The sequence below is a fragment of the Chrysochloris asiatica genome, unplaced genomic scaffold (assembly GCF_000296735.1).
Source record: "Chrysochloris asiatica unplaced genomic scaffold, ChrAsi1.0 scaffold00070, whole genome shotgun sequence".
Lineage (NCBI taxonomy): Eukaryota > Metazoa > Chordata > Mammalia > Afrosoricida > Chrysochloridae > Chrysochloris > Chrysochloris asiatica.
Genome location: NW_006408588.1, coordinates 14,266,065 through 14,288,101, shown reverse-complemented (window position 1 = coordinate 14,288,101; position 22,037 = coordinate 14,266,065). Strand labels below are relative to the sequence as shown.

The following is a 22,037-nucleotide window of genomic DNA, read 5'->3' as shown; positions in this document are numbered from 1 at the left end:
ATGAATGAATGCACAAACACAGAACGTTGGCCATAGTAATTTACTTGCCATCTGTGTATCTACTTTCATTCCTTTAAAAACCAATTCTTCCCCTAGAGGTTCTGGTATAAGATTTTGCTTCTGCATTCTCTGCCAAGAGGGAGTGGCTGGTGGAAGGCTGATACAAAGTATTAATCATGTAATACAAACCGTGTGCTGAAGACTGCCTGTTAGAATAGTCTGGGACAAAGTACATGAAATTTTAAGGCTGTAGACAATTCAGCAAAGTAAAAGTTAAAATGGCATCATCATAATACCGAAGCTTGATGTTAATCTGGGATTTAAAACAGCTCCACAGTCTTTGAAGAGCATAAAATGAATGTACGACATATATTCATACAAGAGAAAATCTACTTTTCTGTAAGAAGACCTGAATATGAAATTCTGACTATCAGTTATGGACATACCAAAAATAATTTCTCAACACTAAAGCCTTTGATGATTTAGAAGGAAGGCTTCATTAGAGAAAGAGAGTAACTCCCATGTGAAAAGGAAAGAAACGTTAAGTGGAGTGTGTGCATTCAGGGAGGCAGTCTGAGGAAGGTTAGGCTTGTTCCAGGGCTTAAGTGTGATGTTTCTCAACTAAATAAGCTTTAGATACACAGAACATTCTTTACATGTGTAAACATATCCTTCAGGAGTGAGCACTGCTAGGATTCCTGACTCTGCTTATTCAGGAAAATCAGAGGCCCAAAAATAACTGACTTCTCCCAAGTAAGGGATAACAGGGATGGCAAGTGAACATTTTAGAGTTGATATCAACAGTAATAAAAACTATTCCTAAATCTCCCATTTCTTCATTTTGACAAGTTTTTCCAGGCTCAATGGCACTTAAATGGTACCTGGTGATGTTGTTAAGTGCCGTCGAGATGGTTTCCAACTCATAGTGACCATGTATAGGGTTTCCAAGGAGCGGCTGGTGAGTTTGAACTGAGACCCTGTGGTCCCAACTGACCTTGCAGTCCAGTGCTTAACCTACAGTGCCACCTCAGGACTCCTAGTAGAATCAATCTTGAATAATGGGCACACTCTTACTTTATTTAGAGGTTAAAAACAATCCTAAAAACCGCTGCCATGGAGTCAATTATGACTTATAGCAAAGGAGCTCTGGTAGTGTAGTGGTTATAAGTTGGGCTGATAACCTCAAGGTCAGCAGTTTGAAACTACCAGCTGTTCCATGGGAGAAAGATGAGGCTTTCTGCTCCCGTAAAGATTTACAGCCTCAGAAACCCTGTGTAGGGTCGCTATGAGTCAGAACCGACTCCAGGGCACATAACAACAACAACAACAACAACAACAACAACAGGACAGAGTAGGACTGCTCCACAGGGTTTCTAAGGCTGTCTCTTTATAAAACACATTGTCACATCTTTCTCCTGTGAATGGCTCGGTGGGTTCCAACCACTGACCTTTCAGTTGGCAGCCGAGCTCTTATCCACTGCAACACCTTAAATTAACTCTTTCTCCGAGAACCATTTGTCTCCTACTGCTTCTTTACTACCTCTCTCCCCAAATGGATAAAAATGGTAGAAAAAGTACACAACTGGAAAGAGCACTAAACCATATAATTACTTTGTTTAATTGGATTTTCATTTACAGAGAAGAGGAGAAGAGCCCTGAATCCCCACTTTCCCAATCAGATACAAACATGGCCAAGTACTTCCATTTATCCTTTGTTAACTGCAAATAAACAAGTCAAAACAACAATAACAAAACCACAGTCCTCCAGGTCTCCAGGGAACAATATGCTGTGAAGTCAGTACCAACTCATAGCAATCTATGCACAATAGAAGGAAACATTGCCAGGTCCTGCACCAACCTAACAATTATTGCTATGCTTGAACCCATTGCTGCTGTCACTGTGCCAATCCATCTCATTGGAGAGCTTCCTCTTTTTCACTGACCCTCTACTGTACCAACCATGAAGTCCTTCTCCAGGGACCGATCCCACCTGATAGTATGTCCAAAGTATGAGAGACAAAGTTTGGCCATCCTGGCTTCTATCTAAGGAGTATTCTGGCTGTACTTCCAACACAGATTTGTTTGTTCTTTCGGCGGTCCATGGTACTTTTAATATTCTCCTATAACATGATAACTCAAATGAAACAATTATCCTATGATATTCTTTATTCATTGTCCAATTTTCACATGCATATGAGGTTATTTAAATATGATGGCTTGGGTCAGGCATACCTTAGTCCTCAAACTCTTGTTCTTGAACACGTTAAAGAGGCCCTGTGCAACAGATTTGCCTAATGCAATACGTCATTTGATTTCTTGACTGCTGCTCCCATGAAAGTTGATGGTTGATCTGAGCAAAATAAAGTCTTTGACAAGTTCAATCTTTTCTCTGTTTATATAGATGCTGTTTATTGGCCCAGCTGTGAGGATTTTTTTTTTTTACCCATAGTAAAGGATGTGGTCTTTGATCTTCATCAGTTAAGTATTTTAAGTCTTCTTCACTTTCAGCAAGCATGCATATTGCAGGTTGTTAATGAGACTATCTCCAACCCTGATGCCATGCTTTTCTTCATGTAATCCATCTTCTCAAATTATTTTCTCAGCATACAGACTGAATAAGTATGGTGAAAGAATAAAATCCTGGCACACCTTTCCTAATTTTAAATCATTCAGTGTTCCCTTGTCTTTGAACAGTTTCCTTAATGAGTACAATTAAATTGTTCCAGAATATTAATTCACTGCAATGTTGTCCATAGCTTGTCATGAGCCACATGATCAAAAGCTTTTGTGTAGTCAATAAAGCACAAGCAAACATCTTTCTGGTATTCTCTGCTTTTAGCTAAGATCCATTTGACATGAGCAGTGACAGCCCTCTTTCCATGTCCTTTTCTGAATCCAGCCTGAATCTCTGGTAGTTCCCTGTCAATGTACGATTGCAGTTGCTTTTGAATCATCGTTAGCAAAATTTTACTGGCATGCAATATTAATGATATCATCCGATGATTTCCACATTCTGTTGGCTTGCCTCTCTTTGGAAATGGGCACAAACATGGATCTCTTCCAGTCAGCTGGCCAGGTGTAGTTGTTTTCCAAATTCTTTGGCATAGATGAGTGAGTGTCCAGTACCATATCAGTTTGTTGAATGATTTCAATTTATAATCCATCAATTCCCGGAGACTTGTTCTTTGCCAATACTTTTGATGTACCTTGGACTTCTTCCTTTAGTATCTATCATTGGCTCTTGATCTTGAAATGATTGAACATCGACCATTTCTTTTTGGTACAGTGATACTGTACTTTGTATCCCCTTCCATCTTCTTTGATGCTTTCTGCATCATTCAATATTTTACCCATGGTGGTGGTGGTCGTGGTGGTGTGCCGTGGAGTTGGTTCTGATTCATAGTGACCCTATATAGGGTTTCCAAGGCTATAAATCTTTACAGGAGTAGAAAGTCTCACCTTTCTCCCACAGAATGGCTGGTAGTTTCAAACTGCTGACCTTGCGGTTAGCAGCCCGACTCATAACCACTACGCTGCCAGAGCTCCTTATGTTGTTGTTTTTAGTCGGTTCCGACCCATAGCGACCCTGTACAGGGTTTCCAAGGGTGTAAATCCTTACGGGAGTAGAAAGCCTCATCTTTCTCCCGCAGAGCGGCTGGTAGTTTCGAACCGCTGACCTTAAGGTTCGCAGTCCGATTCGTAACCACTACGCTACCAGAGCTCCTTAGAGCTCCTTATAGAATCCTTCAATATTGCCAAATGAAACGTGAATTCTTTCTCCAGTACCCTCAACTTGAGAAATGCTGAGTGTTTGGTTTTCTAACATCAGCTCTTTGTACATTTCATTATTTCAAGCTGCCCAGGGAAGAGAACATCACCCTATCATGAATGTGGGGGAGGCTTAAGAAACACTGAATGGTACACAGCATTCTACACCAAATAGTGAGAAAACTGCTAAGAAAACTCTTTGTGTAGCCATGCTCTCTGCATGCTCCTCCAAGAACAGGGTGTGGTAAACATTTTAAAACTGAGTAATAAGTGATGGTAAAAATCTTTAGTGCATCTTTATTATTAAAAAAAAAAAACAAAAAACCCACACAAACTTTTTTAAAAGTGATAATATGCATTTTAGTACTTATTTGATAAATGTTTGGCTTGTCTTATGATTTTTATGAGTATATAGGAACTACAGTTGCTACCATGCCAACAGAAATATACTGATAAAAATAACAGGGCTAAACAAGGACTAAACAAGCTCCATGATATTGCTGTTGATATTTAGCTGGTATCTTAGTGGGTGGGCTGGACAAAATGAGCATAAATTCTTAATTAGGTCATCCAATTTTCTCTTTTTAAAAGAAGAAGCCATCTCTTATTCACTCATTTTTCTTATTAAGGGTCACTATCTTTGAAAAGCTCTCAGGTGGGGGAGTGGCATACTGGTGTGGTGCCATAGGGTAAGCAATGGACTGCTAATCTCAAGGTTCTGCGGTACAAATCCACTAGTGACTCCTTGGAAATATTATACAGGGTTTCTATGCACAGGAACTGACTTAAGGGCACGTACGCAACAACAAGACAAGTGGGGGAAGCAGGTAGTAGACTTTAAACTCTCCTTACAGCACTTTTTACATCAGTAAATGATACACTTATCACAAGAATCCAGACAGAATGAATCTTAAAGGGAAGCATCCTGTGGCCTGCTACTGCAAAGGAGAGGGACAAAATTATGCCAGGAAACACACAACTCAACTGACCTGTAAGGTCATTCTTTGTTCTTTAGTTTCTATACGAACACCTGCAGAGATGTAGATTAAAATAAGGATAAGTGACCGAATCTAAAAATATCTTCAAGTAACAAATGGGACTGGAGAAGGAGGTAAGGAAAGCCTGAGATGTTAAAAAACAAACAGTGAAGCTGTTTCTAAAACCACACTGTATTGGAATTGAAATTTATCTGTCCTGGTTTTTCAAATTATCTCAGAGAAAGAAGGATCTTGTTTAAAAGTATTACCTAAAACAAAAATAAAAGCAGTATTAATTAAAAAGCAGGACAGGCAGAATGAATAACACTTTCCTCTTAAATCCCAGCTAAATAAATGGCATTGGAAAGATCCTTCAGCTTGAACCTTCAAAGTCCCAAGGAAAAGACAAATAAATGTTCCTGCAACAGGCTCTTTACAAGTAAGTTAAGGCATTTTTGTCCCTCAGTGAACAGTCTGTTATAAAAGGGTATTTATATGGCACTTCCAGGAAAGAGATTTCAGTAACTTTCTAACTACTGAAGCCAAGTGAGTGGGAACTTTGCTCACCATCTCCTAGACACGGTCTCTATTTCCTCCAAGTTAAAGCCACATCAAAAGGAGTCTGCTGTTTCCTTGTACCATATGGATACTATTATCTATCTCCCTAATCTACTCTCAATATTAACCACTGTGATCCTCCTACTCATCCACAACAATGTTGTTGTTGCTAAGTGCTGCTGAGGCAGTTCTAACTCATAACGACCCTGCATATAGGGTTTCCAAGGAGCAGCTGGTAGGTCTGAACTGCTCATCTTGTGGTTCACAGTCCAGTGCTGATCCTACATCCACAATTATAGCAGCATTTATTATAACACCAAGCAATACACAATAAATTCCTCTCACAGTTCCTAGTAGTAGCTTACTCCTTTAATTCACTTCAACTCCCAAAACTAGGATTTCCTGAGGTCTGCCACAGGATGTTCAACACGCAGCAGGGAACAGGGCTTAGAACTGTTGACTCAATATAGCGGAACGGTTGCTAACACACAGCCAGAATCAGAGGGCTTGGAACAAACGGAAGAAAAGAGGCCAAGTGCCTTTGAACAATAAGGGAACTGAATTTTAAAGGCTGCCAACTCAGTCAGGACAGAAGGTCTTAAGGTCTTAATTTGTCCAAAGAATATTCTACTGTCTTCCTCTGAAGGGTCTGGAAAGTGTCACAAAATACTCTTACAACAAGAGGGAAGAAATATGTGTTTTGTAATCAAACATCCTACAGATGGAAAAGGTAAAGGTTTGGTTTGAGTTTCAACCATTTTATAGCGTAAAAAGCAAAGCAATAAATAAGTGTTCACAGTGGATTAGTATTAAGCATGTTTTCTAAAAACGCTGACAGCATAATCTTTTGCAGGCTGTGTACTAAAGAATTTGGGAGTCTAAATTAAAAGAACATGAATAAATTCCAACCAGCCTTGGGTAACCTGAGCACAGATCTCGGAAGCCATGGCTCCATCTGGAGCTCCTCCCTCCCTTACTTTGTCTGTAAGGGATCCATTCAATAAGAGTCACCAGCTGTTCAGAAGGAAGGTTCAGGACCCTCCCACAACTAGGTTTCCAAAGACAATGACATCAGTTACTTAGCTTTACCGCCAAACTCCTGTTCTATATGCAAACATTTCACTCAAACCAAACCTCGCTGGGGTCTCAGCCCACATACTCTGATCCCATGCATCTGGAGAGGAGGAGCCACTGCCCCTAGCACAAGGATTCTTTTTTTTAAGGTTCTTTCATGTGAGCAAGATGGTTGCTGTTACGTGCCATCAAGTCGGTTCTAATTCATATTCCGACCCTGAATAGGGTTTCCGAGGAGCGGCCGGTGGGTTTAAACTGCTGACCTTGAGGTTCAAGCTGACCTTACAGTCCAATGTTTATGCAAGGGATCAAGACAAATTTGGAGAAACAAGGGGTTAAGAAAATAGCCCTTAATAAGTTCCTTCAAAATCTCACATTCCATTGCCAAAGTAGATAAGAATATAGATAAAGTATTTTGGTAATTACAAAAGCTAGGGGACCACTTTTTTTGGTTTTTAAAATCAATTTCTCCTCAGAAAACACTTAAATCTAGCTAGCCACTAGAAGGGCAATACATTCTGGTTCTCATAGTTATTTGTGTGTGTGTATTATGCATCTCATATCTTCTCTCTTAGACCAAGCTCTCAGAGAAAATTCTGGAGTGTGGAGCAATTCTGTTTGAGTTAAGGTTTAGAAAGTTATTCTTCAAAAAACAAAACGGACTGGGCTTATAAGTTCACAAACTAGAAGACAGAGTAAGAAAAGTTGGTCTCAATGGTAACTGAACTTTCCACAAAGATATTTCATGAAAATACCTTTAAAATAAATTTTAATATGCAATAAAACTAAGACAACCCATCTACTTCATAATGCTAAAAAATTACTTGACAAACAGCCCTTTAATTAAGTGTCTTTTCCTTAAGTCACCTTACCACAAATTATCCAAAATGAGGGATATCTAATTCAGGGTCCCTTTCCTGCCCCAGGGGAACATACTGGAACCCCTTATTTATGCTTTGTACTAACAGCAATGTTCCACTTAATAAGCAAGTCTATATTTGTTCAAAGGTTAGCTTTCAGCCTGCTGCCTAGGGGCACCTTAATAGTCAACTTCAAACAAACTCTGAAACAAGACCCGCAAGGAGAGACTACTCTGGCTGCAAAAACGTTTGCTAGCAAGTGGATCTGGAAGAAAGATGAGAGCAAGAAACAGATTGTGCTATAAAAAGTTCTGAGTATTTAGAACAGATTTCTGAAGCAGAGAGAGAGGTGAAAGGGGTTGCTGATCCATGGAGAGAAGAAACAGGTAAATACCAAAAAAAAGCTTTCAACTGGAGGGCTGATTCACTCACAACTACACTTAACAGCTCTCTACAAAATTTGTCAGACATCAGCACATTAGAAATAGATGCTTTAACATAGTCTGTTTTAATTAATTAAATTTTAAGTATCATCAATTCAACTTCAGAAGTAGACATAGATGGAGTTCAGGAAAGTCACAATCTATTTAGAGATGAGATCCTGAGAAAACCTGTCCCATCTCTGAGCTCCAATTTCTACACCTGTAGAGTAGTCATATTGTTTGCGTAAATCACTAGGCAAAAAGCCCTTATGTTAGATAATGAAGAGGCTTCTTAGTACAAGGAGAATCTTTTCATTTTTATTGGTCATTTACTAGAGGGACACCTGCCAAAGGGAAATTTCACATACTAGAAAAATCAACAAGTTAACTTCTATTTCATTGAATTCTGGGTAAAATTTGAGCTTGGAAGTTTTTTGGAGGGTGGTGGTAACAGAAGAGGTTTCAGGGAAGGAAAAGGAATGAAGAAATTAAGAAAAGGGGAAGCTGAACAAAGAATTTATCTGTGGCTCTGAAAGTAGTTCTTCCCCCTTATTCTTAGGTTTACTATAAACTGAGTTTTCTCAAAGGCAAGGATCATCCGTATTGTTCACCTCCGAACGTCTCACACAGCACAGCCACCACAGGGACACAGTAGACACTTGATTGATGCTGAAGGGAATCTTTTTCTAGGCAGCCAGTTACAAGACACTAGGGATCTCTTCAGCCTTTGACTCTCAGGGACAAACGGTGATGTGAGAATAAAACTGTGTTCATTAGAGATTTAATTTTAGTTTAGATGAATGTCTGATACCTACTGCTGCTATTTCGATTCTGACTTACAGCAACTCTACAGAGGAGAAGACAGATGCTCCACCGGGCACTTAACAACAACGTAGGGTTTCTAAGGCTGTAATCTCTGTGGAAGCAGACATCTCTCTCCCTAGGAGTGGCTGCTGAGTTTGAACCCCCGACCTTTTGGTTAGCAGCACAATGCTTAATCCACTGTGCTACCAGGGCTCCTGAATGTCTATTAATTACTATAAAAATAAAAGCAGAGTGTTAAGAAAATGAAGTGGAGAAATGCAAACTCCAAACATTCCCGGATTCAGAAAGGCTGGTGCTTGGTGGGAGGGGCACAGAGACCCAAGGATGAAAAGTTTCTACCAACAATCTTGACAAATGGTGTTAAAAGCTGTCAGCCTGCTCTGCCCCCAGGAAAAGCAGGACATTATTTATGACCCCATGTAAACCCCATCAGCAAGCGAATACTGTAATTTATCATTTTTTAAAAAGTTTTTCAGTTCTCCTAAATTACCTGCTAACAATTCCCTGGGATTCCCAAAGTGATCATTTAACACCTCATTAACAAGTCTGCTATTGAAATAAATTCAAATTTGACAAATCCAATTTTAATTAAACCACAATGTGCTCGGGATATTCTTTTTTCCCCCCCTTCTATGCCAAAAGGTAGTTGAATGGGCCTAGTTTCTTTCAAAACAATGAAAATCAAGATGAAATCTTTATCTTTATCTTTCCTATCATCACCTTTTACTTTTATCTAAAAACCTATGTAGTTTATTCTGCTCCAAGATTTGACTATTTGGACTAACACTTAACCACACAATCCACACTATAATGAAGTACCTGCCCTACTTGTTCTCTAACATTCTGGACCACTTACCATCCAGTAAATTTGTCAGAAGACTAACAGATGTCAGGTGCTAAGCTGGGTGCTATACATGTTTGACTATACCACTAGCTCGAAATCAAATCAACACACAACTCTAGAAAAATAAAAAAGCAAAATTTTGGATTTTTAGTCAGACATTTTGCCTTGATTCATACGTAAATCTTATGTCCATTACTGGATATAGGTTAGTAATATGTGAAGAAAACGCTAGAATTTCAAAAGTCTAGTGGATTTTCTGAAAATGTCCTAGATCTCACTGATTCCAAGAGATCTGGTGGCATAGTGATTACTCGTTGGGCTGCTAGCCACAAAGTCAGCAGTTCGAATCCACCAGTTGCTCTTTTAGGAAATCACTCTTAAGAGGCGGTTTAGAATCCCTGTACAGGTTTGATATGACTCAGAATCAACTTGATGATACACATCCACCAGCACTGTTCCAGCTCAACCTTCCCACTCAAGTACAAGTACACTGGTAACACAATTCCCATCCAACAGAATTTTACTTAGATTCCTAGATAAGATGCCTTTTAACATCTGTCTGTCCACATAGAGAGAGGTTTTCCTATGGGAATCAGAAGGAAAAGGAGGATATGGTTGGGAGAAAGGGGAAAGGAGTAGATTATTAAGGTAGGAATTGGAGCTCAACTCCTATCGCATGGGCCAGCTTTTCTTCAGGCTCTAGACAGTGTCACCAAGGGGCAACACTTCTTCCTGCATAAAGGATGAAAACGAAGGTCTGTTAATAATCAACTACATACTCTTTGTATATGTGTTTAAACCTTATTCACAGACTTTTGTAAGCAGGAATTATTTCCAAAAGTGATTTGTGTGCCGTAGAATTTAGTCATTAAAAAAGCTTTTTAATCATAAAAGTAACTTATTTACATGGTAAAATCCCAGTCGACCAGAACATAATGAAATACAAAATAGAAGTCTCTCTCTTCCTTCTCCCTTAGCCATTCCCAGGAATGAAGACTACTCTTGGAGTTGCTGTTGTCAGTTTGATTCTATACACATAGTTCCTTAAAAAAAACCATGAGGCTTTAGGCAGACATTCCTTGCTAATTAATATAAGACAGTGTTTAGTTTAAAAAAGACTTCAAGAGACACTCTTATTTCAAGACAAAGATGATCTCAGGGCAATTGTTATGGGGTTAATTCAGCTCATGAAACCAGAAAGTCTTGATTCTATAAGGTCGGTTTGAACCACATGGTCAGCAGTTCAAACTCACCAGCTGCTCCTTGGAAACCCTATATGTGGTCACTATGAGCTGGAACTGACTCAACAGCATTTAACAACAATAACAAATTGATCAAAAGCCAAGGCACATTTTATTCTTATTTCATATGAAAGTACTTCTACCTAATATAGAGCTGTTCAACATTCCGTAGATCATCGTACTACCAGTTTGAAAAAACTATGAGAGCCTCAAAGTTTGTGGAAAAACAAAAAAGTTTTATACCCAAACCAGGGAAAAACATCACTAAAACAGGAAGATTATAGACTAAAATCCCTCATGAACACAGATGCAAAAATTCTCAACAAAATCCTAGACAACAGAATTCAGCAACACATCAAAAAGATATTACATCATTACCAAGCAAGTGGGATTCCTAGCAGGGATGCAAGGATGGTTGAATATTAGAAAACCAATCAAAGTAATTCACCACATAAATTTTAAAAAGGACAAAAAACACATGAATACATCAATTGCTGCAGAAAAGGCATTTGACAAAATCAGCACCCATTCCTGATAAAAACACTAAACAGAGCAGGAACTGAAGGAAATCAAGAGCATCTATACAAAACCAACAGTCAACATCACTCTAAGCAGGGAGAAACTGAAAGCATTCCCCCCTTGTGGCTAGGACCCAGACAAGGATGCCAGTTATCACCATGCCTATTCAGTATAGTGTTGGAAGTCTTAGCCAGAGCAATAAGGCAAGAAAGGGATGCTAAAATCTATTTGCAGATGATATGATCCTTACATAAAAAAACTCCAAAGATTCAGCAAAAACAAAAACAAAAAAAACCTACTGGAAATCATTGGAAATTTCAGCAAAATGGCAGGGTACAAGATCAATATACAAAAATCAGTTGGATTTCTATATACCAATAAAGAAAGCTCTGAAGAGGAAATAAGGAAAAAAATACCATTATGACAGCCACTCAAAGGATGACGTATTTAGGAATAAAGCTAACCAGAAAAACAAAAGACCTATGTAAAAACTACAAAACACTAAAACAAGAAACCAAAAGAGATTTACAAAAACGCAATCTACAGATATAATACAGTCCCAATCCAGATTCTAACAACATTCTTTGAGGAGATGGAAATAATGATCACGAACTTTATTTGGAAAGGAAAGATAACTTGGATAAGCAAAGCACTGCTTAAGAAAAAGAACAAAGTGGGAGGCCTCTCTCTTCCAGACTTCAAAACTTGCTACAGGGCTACCATGGTCAAAATAGCCTGGTATTGGTACAATGAAAGCCACACAGATCAATGGAACAGAATTGAGAAAGAACCCTGAAATAAATCCATCCACATACAGTCAACTGATCTTTCACAAAGAGCTAAAATGCATTAAATGGGGAAGAGACAGTCTCTTCAACAAATGGTGCTGACAAAATTGGAAACTGACTTGCAAAAGAATGAAACAAGACCTATACCTCACACCATATATGAAAACTAGCTCAACACGGATTAAAGATCTAAATGTAAATCCCAGAACTATAAAGATTATCAATGAGAAAATAGAGACAAATTTATGGACTCTAATATATGGCATACATAAACTATCAAACATGGCAAAAAAACAAACTCGATAGAACAAATTAGATGACTGGGGCATAATAAAAATTAGAAACTTATGTGCATCAAAAAAAAAAAAAAAATTCACCAAAAGAATAAAAATGGAGCCCATAGATTGGGAAAAAATCTTTTGGAATGACACATCAGACAAGGGACTTATCACTAAAATTTATAGGACACTACAACGAGATGGATTGGCCAAGTGGCAGCATCGATGGACTCAAGCATGGCAACAGTTGTGAGGTTGGCCTGGGATCGGGCAGGGTCTCGTTCTGCTGTGCATAAGGTTGCTATGAGTCGGTACCGACTCGATGGCACCTAACAACAACAACAACTAGTAATAAATGTGCAACTAAACCAAACTATTACGCCTGGACAGGGTTACTGAGGAATAGCTGGTGGGTTTGAACAGCTGACTTTGTGGTCTGCAATCCAGTGCTGATCCCACAGAGCCACACCAGGAATCCATACCTAGTCATTGTTGTTGCTGTCAAGTGCCCATGAGTCATTCCAACTCAGCAACCCTGTATAATAGCAATCAGATCATTAGTTCAAAAAGGGAACGAGCTTCTTATTTCTCATATTCCCAGAGAATAACATAAAATCTAGGGTCAGGCACTCACGGGATCTGTGACCTTTTGCCCTCTTTGTTAAGTAGAAATGGTAAATGCCATCTTTACCATACATTGACAATAGCCCAGGAGCATTTTAATCTACGGGAAGTAGGAAGCCTACACAAGAATACAAATATAACCATAAAAACAGATGTATAATAAATGAATGAATAAACAGAAGAAATTTTTGGAAGCTGAGGTTAAGAAAACACTTCTTAATATAAACCGTACTGTATTAAAGTGAACAAGATGAGTAAGATGAAAAGGAAAGCCAAAAACTGAGAGAAAATATTATCCAGAATATTCAAAGAGCTACAAGTTTACAAAGACCAATAAAATACTGGGCACAGAACATAAAGAGCAGTGACAGGAAGAAATCTGGGTAGTTGAAAAATATGAATCAACAAACCGAAATAACCATAGAACAGATGGCCAAGCTAACCATCATGAAAATACAAATAAAAACTACAAAGAAATATTGTTACCTATCCATCATATTGGTAGAGATTACTAGTGGGAGAGTCAATTGGTACAAGCACTTTGCCAAGAGTTTAGTAACATCCAAAGACGCCCACCCATATCACTATAAGGGATGTATCCCAAAGAGACAGGTACAGAGATCATTACCACAGTATTGTGTAACAACTAAAAACAGCTAACAATCTAGATGTCCAAATCTGGAGGAACCAAAAAGTGGGAGTAAATTTATAACACGACTATACAACAATCCTGCTGTGTGACTATAGGATAATGCACTGGACCACAAGGTTGGTTTGAAGCACAGGTTGGAAATTCAAACTCACCAGCCACTCCTTAGAAACCCTATACAGGGACACTATGAGGTGGAACTGACTCGGGGGCACTTAAAAACAACATACAACAGTGAAAAACAGAAAGTAAAAGTTACAGAAAAATTCATACACTATGGCATTTAAAAACACTTAACACAGATAGTAGTCATAGGAATCCAATCTATTTCTACAAGGATGTTAGGGAGTGAATATTTAGGTAGTTGGGCCTATACAAGGTTTTTAAAGCATCAGAAAAAATAGAATATGTTCTTGGCTCATCCAAGAATGGCAAGCATTTTTCTCCCAAACGACTAAAACACTCTTGGTGGTGGTGGTGTGCCATGGAGTCGGTTCCTAATCATAGCAACCCTGTGCAGGGTTTCCGAGGCTGTAAATCTTTACAGGAGCAGAAAGCCTCATCTTTCTACCGTAGAAGAGCTGGTGGTTTCGAACTGCTGACTTTGAGAGCTGGTAGTTTCGAACAGCCCGATTCGTAACTGCTATACTACAGAGCTCCTTTAAAACACCCTTAAGTATCTATATAATAACTCACCAAGAATTTCTGTAAACTATAAAGCATCTGAAACACTTCATTTTCTATTTAACTCTTAGCAAAAACTTAGGTATACCTACTTGCAGTACAATTTCCTACTTACGTATCTCTCTCAATAAAGCTTGGTTACTTCCACATTTTCTCTGAATGTAGGGGTTCCTTCGTATCGCCTATGCTCACCTATCTCCTTTGAGGACTCTTCCACAAAGTCATAGACTGGTTTTGTTGGTAATGTGGGATGATGAATGAGACTGTGCACAATGCATCTAAACAACTCCAAGACATGGTCCTACTGGAAGAAGAGCTGCGATCTGACTGAAGTGCATTCTACATTCTCTTCCTCAATACATGCACAAATGAAAGAGTTTTTGGTAGTGTGTACAGAAGTCCTGGTGTGGTGCTGTAGGACAAGCACTGGACTGCTATCCACAAAGTTGGAGGTTCAAACCTACTAGCTGCTCCCTGGAAACCGTATGCAGGGTCGCTATGAGTAGGAACTGGCTTGTTGTCACTTAATAACAAAACCATATGTGGATTTACTATAATAGTGGATTCTGATTCAGCCAGTTAATTCTGGTAAATGTCTTTGCAAGTTACTTTGCAAGTAGTGAGCCTTTGCATAGTGTAAGATACCTATGCACTATTTGTGGACACAATGTAGTAAAAGAATAAAATGAAAGAAGCAGACAATTTCAGAACAGCGATCACCTCTGGGGAAGACAAGAGAAAGCCAGGATCCCAGAGGGTTCCTAATGGGGTTCCTACAGTGAGATCCCCAGGACAAAGTATTCACATTTAACAACATGGGTAGTAGGGGCATGAATGTGAATTACACTCTTTTCTGTATCTTTTCATGAAATTTGAAGTGCTAATAAAAATTTTTAACCTATCAGAAATAAGCTAATATTAAGCGGCCTGCAAAGGCTATTCATTCCAAAAATTTGAATGTGACTCTATACTACATACAGACATATCTTGCTTTATTGTACTTTGTGGGCATTGCATTTTTTACAAATTGAAGATTTGTGGCAACCCTTCATTGAGAGAAGTCTTTTGACACCATTTCCCCAATAGCACTGTGTGTCTGTGCCATATTGTGGTGGTTCTTACAATACTTCCAACTTTTTCTTAATGCTATTAGCACACTTAATAGACAGCAGTAAAGTATAAACATAACTTTAATATGCACTGGGAAACCAGAAAATATGTATGACTTGCTTCATTGCAATACATGCTCTGTTGTGGTGGTCTGGAATGTGTTGGGCTACTAAGTACGAGGTAGGCAGTTCAAGTCCACCAGCTGCTCCTTTAATGATTTACAGCCTCGGAAACCCTCTGGAGCAGTTCTACTCTGTCTTATGGGATCACTATGAGTTGGAATGATGCATTGGCAATGGGTTTTCTGTGTGCAGTAGGAATCAAACCTGCTTTATCTCCAAGGCATGCCTGTATCCAGCTCAAGAGAACTAGTATGTGTAGGTCTGTGTTTTCACGTTAACCTAATTAAATTATCCTTATAAGCCTGCCTCCTGTCAGGATACCCACCCTCCAAACAAGCCTCTCCTCCTCCCTCAGCCCCTTCCCCATTCCCCGTTCCCACATCTCTCTGATCTCACCTACTCACTGTCACCTTGCACTATTATGATTTGTCACACTGGCCTCCTAGCTGTTCCTGAAGACCAAGTCAGCTCCAGCCCAAGGTCTTCTATGACTGGGTATTTTCATGGCTAATCACCCCTTGCCTCCTTCAAATTCTTCCTAAAATCTCAATGAGTCCTGGCCTGATCACTAGTTAAAAATTACAAACTGGGTGCCCAGCAGTTCTGGGACCACCCCCACTTCTTCCCTGCTGATCTTTTCCCTAGGAGTGCTTACTTTCTAGCACGCTACAAATTCCCTCAGGCAAGGACTTTGGGATGTTTTGTTCTTTGATGAATCACAAGTGACTAGAGCAGCCACTAGCAGGCACTCAAATATTTGAAGAGTGATTAATAAAGTCAATATTTCTATGCTACAGTACTCTGCCCTGATGCAACAGCCAGTTTTTCTTTGTATCCCAAATCCCCTTCACATCTACTCTCTATTCAAATGGCCCATGGGTCTGCTTCATCCATGGTGAGACTGTCAGTGTTGGTGGAATTAGTGAAACTCAGTGTCCTGGAAAGAAGGCATGAAGTTTCTCTCAAGTCAGGCCAATTCTATTTTATCACTCTCAGAAACTGAACAGTAGATACTTCTTTTTAAAGACCACACTAAAGTGAAGTCAAAAGGCCCTGGTTCCTATCTTTTCCCCACAAATATAGTAAAGACACATATTCAATGCTACCATAAATAAATTCATTACCTTACACATGAAAAACTGTGGCGGGGAGGACACCACCAAACAGGTCAGATTTAATTGAGATCAAGGCAGCAGGCTTCATGAGAAATGGTATTTCTCTCTACTTGTCTTCATTTTGATTCAATATTTTTTAACCTCGGTTTTTGTAGGCTAATAGAAGTTTGTCATTCTAATCGTTAAGTTTTACAAATTAAGCTTTTTAAAGGCTAGTATTTGGCAGTTTTCTAAAATGATTGTAAATTCTCTGAAAAGTAGAGTCTAATTTCCTACCCACTTCAATCTGTGCTAGCCTTAGTGACTTGGTTTCTGCCTGGTTCTCTTGGAATGCTTGGTCTTTGGAAAGTATGTCTACGGATACCCAATTCCCATGCTGTGAAGACCCTCAGCCACACAAAAAGACACATAAACATGCTCTGAACAACAGTCCTAGCTATGCCCAGCTTCCAATTTACTTCAACCCAGATGACATACTGAGTGAAGAAGCTTCCAGATGATCCCAGCTCCTAACCATCTGAGCCTTCCTCAGTCACACGTTAGTGTTCCAAGCTGAAGTTCCCGCAATTGTGCCCTGACCGAATTCTTGACTCACAGAAATCTATGAGCATAATACGACGGATGTTGTTTCACATCACAAAGCTGTAATGTGATATAGAGCAAAAGGTAATTGGAAAACTAGTGTTAACCCAAGGCCGATAGCTAGTTACCATATTTCATGTCCCATCATTGGCAGAGCCCTGATTTTATTACTTCTTGTTGTTAAGTGCCATCGAGTCAGTACCGACTCACAGCAACCTTGTATAGGGTTTCTGAGGAGCTTCTGGTGGGTTTGAACTGCCAACCTTATGGTCAGGCACAGTGTTTATTCTACAGTGCCACACCAAGACTCATTACTTCATATATTCAAAGGTAATGCAACTTACAAATCTGCCCTTTAGGACATTTTCTAGGGAGAAGAGATCCCATCTTCACATATATAATTATCAAAACTATTAAATTTTAAACAGGAGTAAAAACAAAACAAAAGAAACAGATCACCGAGGTGAGGGAAATCATTGACATTATGCCATGATGAATTCCCAACATTCTACTTCCATGAGGTGACCTTTTATAGGGCACAGTGAAGACAGAAATTTCCTCCTACAACCACCACTGATGGCAGCAATGCATTATATACACATGCCAGGCCTACCAAATTGGGGGGGGTTGAAGGGGAGGGTAACTGCTGCTAAATAGGAAAGCTTTACAAAACTGCCTCCAAGTACCATCAGGGCATGATGTCACACTAGTGACCCTCCATTATGGGGCGTGGTTAGGAAAGTTCCTGCTAGGGGCTTCCTGCTCTTCCTGTGCTGGCTGGGGGAAGTGGCCCCAAACCCACTTTAAAACACACTCAGCTTCTAACTCTGCTGGTTCAGCTGTGAGATGTGCACAAGGGCCTCCTCCCCTTCATTGTAACTTCTGTAGTCAATACTGCCCTCTGGTGATCCAGAATAAAAGCCAAGTGTCAGAAAGCAAAACTTTCACTGCCTAAATCAAGATAAGGATTTTGGACTACAAATCCCAACAAATACATAGATTCAGAAAGATCTTCATTACCTACTGCACATTAAATTAGAAACTTGTTAAAAAGACATTAAATCAAGGACACTAATTCATGGAAACAGCAGCTCTTTAATGTTAAGCTAATAAAACATCCCTACAAAGTGAAAGAGCCCTAGGGGCTGCTCTGTGGGGGAAAGATGTGTCACACTGCTTCCGTAAAGATTAAGACTGTGGAAACACTATGGGGCAGTTCTACTTTGTCCTGCATGGCCCTGCGAGTTGGAATGGACTCAGCAAAGGGCTTGGGGTTTTATCCAGAGAATTTACACACAAAATTAGGTAATTCAAGAAAGTCCCTGAAGGCATGTGTGGGATGCAAGATTAAAGCCTCAATAAACGAGAAACTTCCACAGGAGCAAGTGTCGTTTTCATGACACGTGTGTCTACCACATACAGAAACAAAGCCTCACACACCTGCCAGCTCTACCCGTTAGCACACAGAACACCTTAGTTTAAGAAAAAGGTTGAAGAATATTTGCTTCTAGAACCTTAGAAAACTAAGATCAGAAAGACTTACCAAGGTTGGTGCCATCCAGCCCCATGATGCACTTCATGGAGGTGATGATTTGTTCCACGACAGGTGGCGACAGTGACACGGCATACACAGCACTATGGGAGTGTGTTCGCAGATAATCTACCAGCTCCTAGGGAGACAATCAGAGGCAAGTCCTGAATTCACAGCACTGGGATAGAGACTCTTACTGAGTTGGTCGTAAGGTCATGCTCAATGCACTCTGTAACAACTGGGCCAGAGACATGGCCACGTTTTTAAGACTTTGTTTTGTTTTTCAGACAAGTCACAATACAAAAGAAAAGGTAGTTTTAAAGAAACCCTCTAGATTTAAAGGAATGGATGACTTATAAGCCATAAATAAGGCAAGATGGTGTTTGGATTGTTTTTTTGATGTAATGATCTACCTCTAAGTACAACCACCCCTCATTTATCAACATGGTTAGCTTTCAAAGACCAGAGTGTTATGTGCAAATCATCATTATGTGAAAATGGAGGATGATCATATTAGATCACAAAATGGAAGATGACTATATCACATAACTGCCGAGTTATAGTATCTCATAACTGCCATGAGCTTCATGGTCCAGTCAAGATGATAAATAACCTTAACCATCACAGCCAGAGTTACTCCGACCTGCTGGTTACTGCCAGACATAACTGTTAATGTGCAAACTAGCTACACTGTCATCAATGTGAACTGTCAGATAACCGAATAGCTGTATGTAGATGTACTACAGAAAATGTCATCTGCATTTCACAGTATGCGTCCAGCTTTATACCCTGAATCACAGATAGTTCTCAACTGTCAGTTTTACAGACATTAAGTAGTCTCCAGATACACACAGTCTACAAAATAGCACTCATGTGGCAGAAATGGAACAGATTTATGAGGTCTTTCATTAAAACACTATAGCTAAGAAAAACCTTGTCTGTGAGTTGCAAGGATATCAAAGCAATCAATATACATCCCTATCCAATGATACTTTTGAACGTCACTAAATTTTTAATAAAATGTGCACACAAGAAGAAGCTTGGGTACCAAAAGTAAATGCAGGGCTATCTTTAGGGCACAGACATAAAATGTAACTATAAAAATTCTAGACGCAACACCAAGCACAAATATAGTCTACTGAATTAACCTACCGCACTGGTTTATTGTTTCTTTCTCTTTGGGATCAGCAACAAATCTTACCAAAAAGCATTCAACTCTCCAAACTGAACCTGGTTCCAATAACAAAAAGGTGAAATTTGAGATTAAAAGTCTCTCAAACCTGATTTAGACTCACTAATAATGGGTTGTCACTACAAGGCAGTCAATCAGCGAGAGAAGGGCCATTCTTTAACACTCCCAGTTGTTGTTAAGTGCTGTCGAGTCAGTTCCAACCCATAGTGACCCTGTATAGGGTTTCGGAGGAGCAGCTGGTGAACTTGAACCACCAACCTTACAGTTCAAATGGCTTTGCAGTATGGCGCATTAACCCACAGCGCCACGCATGGGTTAAATAGGAATTAGGAGCACCTACTATGTGTCAGCTATACATTTGGCCTACTCTTTTTTTTTTTTCTAAAGTTGTGGAGTTTTGTTTTTTCACAATAACAAGCTTTATTGAGAGATAAATAAAAATTTATAGAATTCATCTTCTTAAAGTGTACAATTGCGTGGTTGGTTTTTAGTATATTCAGAATTGTGCAACTTCTTTATTATCTAACTTTATTATCTTACATTTTCATCATCCTCAAAAGAAACCCTGTACCTATTAGCAGCTATTCTCCATTGCCTCTTATCCCAAGTTCCTGACAATCACTGATCTACTTTCTGTCTCTATAGATTTGACTATTCTGGACATTTACTGTAGATGTGACCATGTAATATATATGTGTTCTCTGTGACTGTCTTCTTTCACTTAGCATGTTTTCAGGGTTCATTTGTGTTGCAGTATGGGCATATATACTGTTTTTACACTTTACTACGTATTGACTTTCGTTTCATTGATGAAGTTACTGAAAGGTTAAATGTGTTGTCCAAGGTCTCACAAAATAAGCAAGAGAAATATCTAGACCTTGGCCTCTGTCTGCATGGTTGAACTATTTCCATCATGTTACACTAATTGCCAAATGCCTCAGAATACGTGAGAGCTAGCAAAATAATCTCCTTTCCCCATTTCCCCTCCATGTGTGTCCTCTATTCCCAATGACAACCCCCAAACTTTTGAGACTAAGCACAATTCAAACCCAACAGAGGACTATGACAAAACAGGAAGTATCACTTCCTGTGTTGCTTCTAGAATTTTTAAAGTTACATTTTATATCTGTGTCCTAAAGATAGGTCTTTATTTACTTCTGGTACCTAAGCTTCTTGTGTGCACATTTTACTAAAAATTTAGTTAAAAGGTATCATTGGATACAGATATACCATGTGTGTTCTTATATACAACAGGGTATTCTGTATCTCTCTGACCAGCAAGCAGTTTAGAAAGAAAGTCAACTAAGAAACAATGAACAGAATCAGCATTCAGCACCCTGAGGAGACATCAGAGTCACCAGGCAGCTGAAGTGGGAAGCCTGGTGGCACTGCGAGCCTAATCACAAATAAACTCAGGATCTCAGTGCCTAGTTCAGGCCCTATCTGCTAAACATGGCTGACTAAGTCTTAATAGTGTAACTATATTTGCTGCAGTCTCAAGGCCCATTTACCTTCTTGCCCCCAATGTAGCCTCCAGAAGCGCCAAAGCTCTTTGTGAATGTTCCCATCATAACGTCCACATCTTCAGGATCCAGGCCAAAGTAGTCTACCACTCCTCGACCTGTGGGGCCCAGCGCCCCAATGCTGTGAGCTTCATCTAGATACAAGTAAGCTTTGTATTTCTTCTTAAGGGCGATCACTTCAGGAAGGCGGACAATAGATCCCTCCATGCTGGCGAAACAGGATAAATAAAATACACAGAGATTTAAGTTTACTGCCTTTTAAATGGCCTGACAATTCTACCTGTGGTTTGAACTGGCATTTTTAGATTTTGCCCTGGTTAGACAAATGTCTAGGGGAAAAAAGATTGAAAATAAGCACTAGAACATAATTGATAGAATTCACCATAGAAGGATAAAGGTTATAGCAGAGTCTTCTAAAGTTAGTACCAGTGGACAGCATTAGACACTGCATATGCAATTAAAATAACACAAAAGAACAAAAAACATTAGGAAGTAAGAAAATAAGTCTAAAGATACCAAACAGTTATCTAAAAACAATATCCCTCGTAATCAAATGGTGTAGAATTTGTTTTGACATATTGAAAACATTTATTTTCCATATGTAAAAATTTTCTTCATAAAAAGAAGAATAAAGACTTAAATAGAAGCAGGAATTTGGAGACAGTGTGGTAAAAAATGTGAAGAATAAAGAAGAGGCAGCCAGGTAAAGACCGGGTGGGCCAGCAGTGTGGCAAGACCTGGGGACTCTTGG

At 39.3% G+C, this 22,037-nt stretch overlaps 1 protein-coding gene across 1 annotated transcript in view; it reads right to left on the bottom strand.

Annotated features, from left to right (window-relative positions):
* SPTLC2 (serine palmitoyltransferase, long chain base subunit 2) overlaps positions 1 to 22,037 on the bottom strand; it is a 126,407-nt gene that overhangs the window by 26,422 nt on the left and 77,948 nt on the right. The window contains exons 8-9 of the mRNA XM_006864764.1: positions 21,275 to 21,494; positions 18,584 to 18,710 (exon numbers count right to left, since the gene is read on the bottom strand). Coding sequence (XP_006864826.1) covers positions 18,584 to 18,710; positions 21,275 to 21,494 — 347 coding nt within the window. The remainder of the gene's footprint in view (positions 1 to 18,583; positions 18,711 to 21,274; positions 21,495 to 22,037) is intronic.